The following is a 10,260-nucleotide window of genomic DNA, read 5'->3' on the forward strand; positions in this document are numbered from 1 at the left end:
GCAAGGAGAAGGGAAGGACTAAGAAGGAAGGCTCTGATACCATATGAAGAGACATGGTAGCTAGCTAGGAATGGAATGGAAATATGGAAAGCATAATGAAAGGCAAAATGGAAAGGAAGGAAAGTACAAGTGCAAGGCAATAACCAAAATACTCACAATGTATCAATAGCTTGATGTTGACTGATATGTTAGATATAGACAAGTACAACAATATATAGTGTGGCACTAGACTCTAGAAAGTCACAATGTCTATGGGATATCTCCCAATATGACACATGGCATGTCTAAAACTCACTAGACTATAAAACCACTAGTACACTCATTTTTTACTCACTTTGGCTTCATATTCCAACAGGAGTCTTTTGTAAAACTCGCAGATTTGGTAGAGTTTGAGACAGAGGAGGAGTTTGTACCCTCTACCCTAGGGGAGCCGGTTATTGGGATTCCGTTGGACAGGGTTTCCCCCTCTGCTGGAGTGGGGTTTCTTTCACCAGTTGATTTCCCTCCGCTTGACAGGACTCTTTCACAGGAGAGGATTTTCTCCACCACCAAGTCGGGTAGGGCCTTTCACCCGGCCTCCTCCTCCCGTCGATGAGGATCATTAGTTGGAACGTTCAGGGCCTCAGTGGTATACTTCATCGCCGCTATAGGCAGTTGATTCGTAACCAACTCCATCGAGGCGTTACAAGTGGTCCCATTGATATCCTTATGCTCCAAGAGCATAAGCTGGATGGTAGAGATTGTGCCAAGTCAGGTAAGCTTCTTTTTTGCCATACTTTTTGGTCACCTGCCTTGGGCACCAGGGGAGGCATTTGCATTTGCATTTCTATCTCTTCTTCAATGCTCCTTTGGTCATTGGACACGGAGTCATAGTCCCCTCCAGAGCACAGTGGGTTATTTTGTTAATTGGTGGGCGTAAGGTTGGATTTCTTGATCTTTATGCACCCAACTTGAGAGGGGATCGTGTCCTCTTTTGGAAGGAGTTGCTCTCTTGGCCCCATATTGCAGATTCTTGGATTATTGGGGGCGATTTTAACATGGTTGAGATGCCTTCGGACAAAAGAGGGGTTAGGGAAGGTGGCATTCACTCCCTTGAGAGAGCAACATGGGATGCCTTCCATTTTCAGTTCAGTGGCAAAGATGTTTGCTATGATGATGCTTTTCACACTCAGCCACAGTCTCTTCTATTTTCTTGGTCGAGCAGGAGAGCAAGGATGCCTATCCATGCACAGATTGACAGATTTTATGTGGATGATTGGGCATTAGACAAAGGTGGGACAGTATGCATCAGCGCTGGGGTATCCACTTCAGATCATTTTCCGGTTGTTTTGGTAGTTTCAGAGCCTCAAGCTAGAGGTCGCTCTGCCAATATCAGGATTCCAAATGCCTTCTATGTGGAGGAGGGCCTCACAGAGACACTGCTATGGATTTGGGTTTCTCACCTGCAAGGTGGGCAGTCGTCCCCTTCAGATGTGGCTGCAGCCCTCACTGACATTAGCAGCTTTATCATTCTGTTGCTAGTATCTAGAGAGATGAGATTTGCAGGCGAGAGATTGCCATTTGCCAGCAATTGGTAGCTCCTTAGAGAGGAGCAGAAATGGCCTATAGATGCTTGGATTCAGGAGCGCCTTGCTACAGTAAGGGCTCATCAGCAGACACTTTTAGATTAGAGAGTAGAGTATGCCTTTGATGCAGAGAGTCTTTCTGGATGCAGATCGGAGGTAGAGTCAACAAGCAGTTCTTCTCTACTCTTGGCCCTAGACATAGTAGAGAGAGAGTTTTGCACCTTGTTGACTCAGACGGGGTACTTCAGACACATCCAGATGCCGTCATGCAGATTGCTTCAGATTACTATGCCTCCCTTTTGAATGCAGGGCAGAGATGATACTAGACAGGTTGTTTGGCAACATATTCCTATGTTGGTGGATCGAGGTATCAGAGCCTCACTTGATGCACGCTCACCAACATAGAGTTCAAGTTCTCCAGGGTCAGATGGACTTACACCGTCTTTTTTATTTATTTTTTGGAATCAGATTGGGGATGAGCATGGTAGATCACTAGGTATGCCACACTACATGCAGTGGTCTAGATGGAAGTCGGGCCCTGCATCCACGGTGGGTGCTTGGAAAGCTTTCAAGATGCTTCCAGAGGATCAGAGAGCTTGTTCAGTTAGTCACCTCAGAGCAAGTGCGCCAAGATGCAGTAGATAGATGCAGCCATACCAGTGGAGTGGATGGATACATACCATTTTCCTATTTCGGAGTCCACCTCGTTGGGGGCTTTTACGAGGATAGGTATCCCTCTGCAGGTTATGGCCTTGCGGGATGCACATGAGGATACCCTTGTCTTTCAGGTTCATGCAGGAGGCAGACTCCACAGATCTTCAGAGGACATTCTCTTGGAGGCTCCTTTTCAGCCTGTCAGGATTACAAGATACATGGAGATGGGTAGAGACTCACAGTGGTATCTTGATCTAGACCCCATTCTCCTGGCTCTTGGATCTTGGAGACTTTGGTTGTATGGAGGTTCCCCTATTAGATCGTTGCAGTGGGATCCAGGGGAATGGGAGTGGATAGATGCAAGGCACCGAGAGAAGAGCATCCCCTTCTTTCATTAAATGCTCAGAAACGCCAGGAGATTCCAACTCAGTTGTAGAGGTTGGAGGCCCTCTAGAGCTCCTCATTGGGATACTTTTCAGATTTCCACAGAGATGCGGAAAAACTTTGGGAGGAGGAATAGGAAAATCGCGTCATTCATCTGGCTTACTATTCATGGAGGGATTGCAGTGAACCTATGGAGATCGAGGTTCAAGGCTGACCCTACATCTCCTTGATGCCACTCAGCAGTTGAGTCAGTGTAACATTGCCTTTGGGAGTGCACTCAGGCGAGGACAATTTGGAAGGGTGTTGCTAGGATACTTTGCATTTTTCATAGAGCACTCTTCTTCATGACCTAGGGATCAGTTGCTTGGTTGTCACTCACTGGTCCATAGGTTTTCTTCGAGGGACATGACATGGACACATCTTTGTTTGTTCGACGACACCTTGTGGAGTCATGCTCCATCCGGGATGTTCTGCTTACTCCATTCAGAGCTCCCCACACTTCTGTAGACACATCTTGGGAGATTCTAGCTAGTATTTACAACATGGCATATTAGCTCACTTTGAGCTGTTTTTTTTCTTCATGCATTGCATGATGTACTCCCGCACTTGAGCTTGCTCTCACGGTTTTCATTCGTACTTAATGAAGTAATTTTCTTGAAAAACCAAACTACCTCATTTAGAGCTCGTTTTTTAAGAAACAACCTACTTGAAGAGTGCTACTGCTGCTAAGAATGCCGCCATCTGCCCTGACTAGCATTGAGCATATTCCTCAATATCGTGATATCATACCAATGCTTTGTGTAGCACGGGATATGTCCTTGGATGAAATGGTTGTAATGCTTCTCGATCATGAACGAAGGCACAGGATGTCAATGAGGAGCAGGCATTATATTCCAAGGGTAAGAAGCCATTCAAACCTTTCAAATATACTATTGTGGCCATATAGAGGACTGTTGTTTCAGAAGCTGTCCAAACAACAATCCAAGGAGCATGCTAACTTGACTACAACTACCACTAGTGAAGAAGAAGAAGATGAAACTCCGACACCAACTTTTTCTCTCACTTCTCATCTCTGAAATCTATCCTTCCCTCAGGAGGTAGACGAGGATGATGAATATGCCTTCTAAAATATGTCCATGAGCTTAATGTATATGGGTACTCTACCCTGGGTAGTCCCCCAAAAATCGAATGTAATAATCTCTTTGAGCCAATGAAGGTTCTCAGCCTTAGAGAGTCCTAAGATGATGTTTCGCTATCTTTGGTATGTGGCTCCATGTCACCCTGTTTTAGAGCTAGGAGGGCGATGTATTGTGGGAGTCATATATTGCCTTTGATAGAGTCTCTTTATCAGGCCTGTGGCCGAGTTACAAGAAATTGGTGTATTCCTAGACCTATGAGCTAGTCATGTAGCCATGCTAAGACATGAGCCTCTGAGTCATATTGAATCTCAAGCCTTGAGAGTGCTTGGATTCACCTCTGAACATGCTCATACTTTAGCCTCTAAGATACTTGGAGTGCACCGATTAGTAGTCCGTCATTGTCATGTTCTGTTTTTGGTTCCATTCCAATAGTCCCTCACCTTTCATTCATGGGAGGGTGTTAGAACATGAAGTGAAGTTGAGTGTGTTTTAGTGTGTTCTACTAGGAGTTCTAGTAGAGTCTTATGTGTGAGTGCCACATGTCATATTTGTAGATATCCCATATACACTTTGGTATTCTAGTGTGTATCTATTGTATATATGATTGTACTTGTGTGTCACATCAACACACATCAAGGAGTCTACATCAAGCTTATCACTGTGTTTTGGTCTATCGCTCATTTCCATTTCAGTTCACTTTCATTATGTTTCCATTTGAGTATTATTTTCTCTCTCCCTAGCCCACACTCTCTCTCTCTCTCCCTCTCCCTCTCCACATGATCCTTCATCCTCCCCAATTATGGTTGCTATTATGAAAGATTGGTCAAGATTTAGAAGTAACCTTCAAAGAGTTCCTCCCTCCTCTCTCAAAGATATTGACAGACAACCTATCATGTGGAATGAATGTATACTTGATGAGCAAGGTAGGCAGCTTGGTTTGTCTCATTATATGCAGTGGTCCAAGTGGGAGAGAGACCCTTCTTCTTCTATGTGTTCTTGGAAAGCCTTCAAAAGGCTTCCAGAAGATTATCAACAGCAATTGGTCAATCAACTTAGAGGAAGTGCAGGGGGGATACTTCAGATAGATGCAACATTACCCCATGATTGGGTGATTACAGATGACATGATGCGGCTTTTCACTTTGAATGGGGGCTTTTCTGAGAACATGTATTCCCATTGCTTTCTTGAGGGAACAGAAGGATGCCTTGGTCTTTGATGTACAGTCATCCTTTGCCTTTGGGGATAAAACCCAGAAGATAGGCTGAAAGGGAGAGGAAGAAAATATGCAAAATGTAAAGTCCACGTGGATAAAAAACTGGTCGATCAAAAGATGACTACGTGGAGAACGGTGTGTATGGCTGCGTGCTAAACATGTCAAGGCTGAACTTGTCGTAAGACATCGTGGACTGTGCAACTGCTCTATGGAAGAGGCATCCAACTGTGAGGTTAGTCAATATAGCTATGGAGACGGAATCTGATAAGTTGTGACATACGAGGGTATCACCAACCCAAAAGAACTGACAACAATGTCGAATGTATGCTGCAGTAGTGTAATCTTTGTCAAATGATGTGGGGTCGAAGAAGACCATATAGTCGGTGTGTATAGAGTGATCTAGGGGATGCATAAAGGCTGGGGCCGAAGATGCAGGTATTGTTGAGATATCGAGCTCCACTCGTGATATGCCAGGGTGACCGTTGTGCATTTATGTCACCGACATGTTAGCTGCAGATGCGGTTGGTACACCGCCCACGAATAATAGCTGGATGACAGCTATCCTTATCTACTCTAGTTTGTGGCTCAGTTAGTATGCCACCTTAGTTAGTTGAGTTTGGTTTGAGACCCACATATAGGGTTCTTCTATTTCCTTGTACTAGAGTTCTTTTGGCTTTCACAACTAAGAAGAGGAAAACTGTTTTCAGCCTCCACCTTTGTGTGTATTCCCCCATTGTGTATGTGAGAAAGCTGCAAGTGAGACTCCTTCCCTCTCTCCCACTATCTTCACAGGTATTGTACACTGCTCTGCTGATGAAGAGGGCCGTAAAATTGACAACGTACGGCAACCTATCAAACTTATATGCTCAACTGTCATGAGCTAAAGGTCATTTGATGTGTGCATGGCTAAACATTCATCGGCATGGGATGTAGCATATGTCATATGCTCAAGGTGGAACTGACAATATAAAGGCCTAGAAGCCTGAAATACAACTGAGAATGCATGAGATGTCCCTGAGGCATATGAGGTGTCGAATGCTAATGTAGAGACTGATTTGAAGCCGTGGATCCAACCACTAATTTGCATCAAGTATGGACTGTATACGACAGCCATAAGTACATGCTGAAATGCTAAGTCTCCCCACGTTGCGCTCTGGCTGACATAACTCTTTCTCCATAGATCGGAATCATGAGCTTTCAGAACCAAATCGAAGAGTGGAAAGAGCTGTAAGAGAAGAGTGAGAGAAGTCGTGAAGATGCCTCAAGGAGAGGGCTTGTGCCTTGACGGAAGCAAGGGCTTAACGCCTTGATGGAACAAGGGCTTACACTCTCTCTTGCGGAAACTCTCTCAATGGGGGATGCCTTGCAGGAGGCTTGACACTCATGAAGGGAGTGGGAGCACCATCGACTCTGATACCATGTTAGCAAAAGTAAGAGAGGGAGAGAGAGGAGTGCGCACGATATAGCTACCTGTACACTAAGTTGTATTGAATATGAACATGAAGATATACATGTGAACCCCTTAGGGTTAGGTTTACGGTTAGGGTTTGTTCCTAATGCCCTAGAGATATGGTGCAATTTACACCATCCTCAACACCCTATCCAAATGACTCTTACATGTCTGCAGCCTTGATGAGCCGACTCCTTTGCAGACAAGCACTTAGGACGAGTGGAGTCTGTCCCAAACTTGGATCTCCACGTGTAAACTGCAATCCTTCCATGTATAGAAAGCCAAAAAAATAAAGTAATCTTTCTATTTCGTTGGGATTTCCAGAGCCTTCTCTAAAAGACTCTCTACAAATCAGCCGATACCTTATAATCCTTTCAATGAGTGGCTCTGGAAGGTCTCAACCCTCTACAAATGATCTGGAACGTTTTGGCATTACTTACCGTGTGACTAAAAAAAGGAAGATCCCTCTCTTGGTTCCCTACACCAATCCATTCCCACTCTTCAGGGCTCCACTGAAGATACTTTATGGAAAATCCTCCATAGAGTCACAACCTCCATGAACCCAAAATAGAGAGACGAGGGCTCGGATCTATATGCCAAGCAGAGTCATTGCCCTATTCCACATAGCCTATGATCTTGACAGGCTGAAAAGGCATGCCCAAAAGAATATCTATCTCATGGTATAGACCAAAACATGCTGATGTGGATTCTGCTTGCAAGATACTGGCTAGTATTACTGCTTGGCAGATCTAGAGAGCCAGATGCACAGAGGCCTTAGATGGATCATAGGTCCACCCTTCTCATACTTTGGCCATTATTTGGGCTCATACTATTCACACTCTCATGGCCAGTTGAGTGAGTGTGTAGGGGTCCTCCAAGACAACATCGGCTAGGAGGGTTATATTTTACGGAATGAAGGAGCTCACACTTTTTCTCAAAGACTACATCAGGGTTGAGGTGGCATTTTCAGCCTCAACCTTGGTTTCTCTCCAGCTCTTTTTGAGTTTTTATTTACTCTTCTAGAGTGTTTTTTCTCATGCCCAACATGATGTATTTTTGCAACGAGCTTGCTCACGCGGGTTTTTTTAATACTTAATAGAAGTCTCTTTCATGAAAAAAAAATAAAATCATCCTTGCCTATCTGCAGTCCCATACGCAATGCTAAATTGACTTATCAGCATAGAATCAATGAGAGAATCAGCCCCAAACCTAGCCCTCCACCGGTTCATGGAAATCCCTCCATGAATAGAAAGCCAAAAGAAAAGAGTGATTTTTCTATTCTCGAGGGATTTCCAGAGTCTCTTCTAAAAAAATATCAGCAGATCGGCAGAAATCTGAAAGTTCTCCTAAGGTAAAGGGAATGATACTCCACCGTACAAATAGAGATCCGTATCTGTAAAACATCCTCCATGAGGCCCTCCTCTACATACAATGCATTTGGAATCCTGATACTAGTAGAGTGCTTCTCTCATGAGGCTCAGAAGTCATAATAACCAGTGGAAATGATCCGAAGTGATAACCCCTGGCACAATGCATACTGAATCTCTCCTTTCTAGTGCCCAATCATTAACATAGATTCTATCTATTAGTGCACAGAGGGCATCTAAAATCTCCTGTCCGACCAAGAAAATGAGAGGGTGAGAAGGGTGAGGGGAGGTTGAGGGCGTGAGAGGGAGGAGCAGAGGGGGGTGAGGCTGAGAGGAGAGGCTGAGAGGGGAGGTTGAGTGGCTGAGAGGGAGGAGCAGAAGGGGAGAGGCTGAGAGGAGAGGGGTAGAGAGAGGCGGAGAAGGGTGAGGGGCTAGAAAGATGGCCTCCATCTAGCAGAAGTTGCCTTGGACTTGAGATATGAGAAGCCACAAACAAAAGGTACAAATCAAAATAGTTTCAGCTCTAAGAATTGCAGGTAAAATCAAATCAAGTGCAGCTCCAGCCAGTCGAGAATGCAGGCAAAACGAACGGAACTGTACGGCCAAAAGTACAGCCCAATGTGCAGAAAGAATGGCAGCAATGGAGCACGAATTGCTGTCCTGGTAGATGGTGCAAACTGTCAGAAATGAAGGCAGAAGCTGTATGGCCCTGTACAGCCCAAACCATAGCCCCCTGTATGGAAGGAAGAGCAGCAGCTTACAGCACAAAGTATGCTCCACTGTATGGATGGAAGAGAAGCAACAAAATGTGAATCCTGTCCTGTCAATGGTGCAATTTCTGGCAGGCGATGGGAATGCTTTGGCAGCAACTAAGTGACGACCAACGAGCTAGACCAGGGGACTGAGGATGGAGGGGAAGCAGAGACTAGGAGGCTGAAGGGGCAGGCAGAAAAGGGGGGGAGGTAAAGTGCGACGGGGAGCTGTTTACTCTTGTGTTGCATGACCAAAATTTTCAATCCTAGACCGTTATGAATCATCTCTTCTGATTGAAGCTTTGTTGTTTCCTGTAATTTCCCACTTCCCATTACTTGTAGTGATAATAAACAGACACCAACTTAAAAGTCATGGGTCAAGATGAAATGTTTCACCCGCAAAATCCCAGATTTGTACAGATTCTCCTAGCCCATGTATGATTTTAATTTCGGTAAAATTGAATTTCCACATCATATCATGTGTTTGCAATTAAATATTCTTTGATGCTGTTTCATTGCTTTTATGGTATCAGTTATCAAATAAGGGAGCATGGACGAATCAACACAAAAAAAAAAGATAATAAGATTTATGTACAACCTTTACTTTCATATCCACGTAAATGGATGCATTGTAGGTCATCTTTCGAAGTCGTGCTTCTGCAGGAAACAGCTTCTTCTTGCCTCCTTTGTTATCTGTCCAATCTGGCCTATGGACTGCTACTTTTCCAAATTTGATGCAATCTTGTACCAAACAGCCATCAATCAATTTTGGATTTTCTTTGTCCTCAAGTATTATGGGTGGGGCTTCTTGGAAAATTTTGTGAATGTCGTGTTTTACAAAATCATTAAAAGAACTGATTTGATGACAAATCAAATTTCGTTTGTCAACGTAACCTTTACAGGCTTGCTCAAAAAGATTTTGCTCTTCTTTGTCATATAGGATAGCTCCAGAATGGTCGGTGCTTCTGTTTGTGTTAAACTTGTCAACACTTCTGGAAATTGATGCTTCACTGAAGTCAACTTTGATATCCATACTCTGCATGCTTCGTATCTGTAAATCCACACATAATTCTATAGGTTATGGGAAACAATTGTAAGATTCTGTGGTAGAGGCATGCTTGAAAAATTACTTTTTTACATGAACAACTACAAGAAGCAAAACAAAAACGAAAAAAATTCTTCCATCTTTAGGCAAGGGAAAAGAATCTAAGAAAAGGGTTCTTAACTTTTAAAAAAGAACTACTTTGTTAAGATTACACAAAAATGTCCACATTTTTAAACGAAGTTAGTATTGGATTCCAAGGACTTCCCTCCCCTGTCTTTTCTTTTTGAGTAAATGCATTCTTTCTTATCCCAGTAAAGAAAGACAATTGGGCATGGACCTTGGATCTATCTTGAAAAACCAACAAACCTTGACTTCAGCTGTACAATACTGGACCCGCAGGGTCATGGGCAACATCAAGTAAGAACATTATAGCCACTGGAAAGAAAAATCCTTACCTTAGTTCTGCAGTTCTTGATGCATGTACTCAATAACCTCTCAAGTAAATAAAAAACTCATGACACTTGTTGTGAAGCCTTGAGATGCCATCTTGGCATGTCTCCCATACACAGATCCATCCAGATTAGGTACGTAGTCCCCTGGAGGCTGAAGCTTTATCAACATATTTCAATATCACTTGTAATGAAGGGTATATTCCCTCTTGGTCCAGCTATGCTACTATGTACCAATATAG

The 10,260-nt window shown here is 43.7% G+C and overlaps 1 protein-coding gene across 1 annotated transcript in view; it reads right to left on the reverse strand.

Annotated features, from left to right (window-relative positions):
- Positions 1-9,974, reverse strand: part of LOC147882442 (DNA-directed RNA polymerases IV and V subunit 2-like) — a 160,451-nt gene extending 150,477 nt beyond the window's left edge. Inside the window, exons 1-3 of the mRNA XM_087400248.1 lie at positions 9,936-9,974; positions 9,120-9,575; positions 1,167-1,184 (exon numbers count right to left, since the gene is read on the reverse strand). Coding sequence (XP_087256374.1) covers positions 1,167-1,184; positions 9,120-9,575; positions 9,936-9,974 — 513 coding nt within the window. The remainder of the gene's footprint in view (positions 1-1,166; positions 1,185-9,119; positions 9,576-9,935) is intronic.
- Between the last annotated feature and the right edge of the window lie 286 nt (positions 9,975-10,260).

The sequence above is a fragment of the Dipteris shenzhenensis genome, chromosome 29, assembly GCF_047967505.1.
Source record: "Dipteris shenzhenensis isolate YYH24624 ecotype China chromosome 29, Dip_SZ_1.0, whole genome shotgun sequence".
Taxonomy (NCBI): domain Eukaryota; kingdom Viridiplantae; phylum Streptophyta; class Polypodiopsida; order Gleicheniales; family Dipteridaceae; genus Dipteris; species Dipteris shenzhenensis.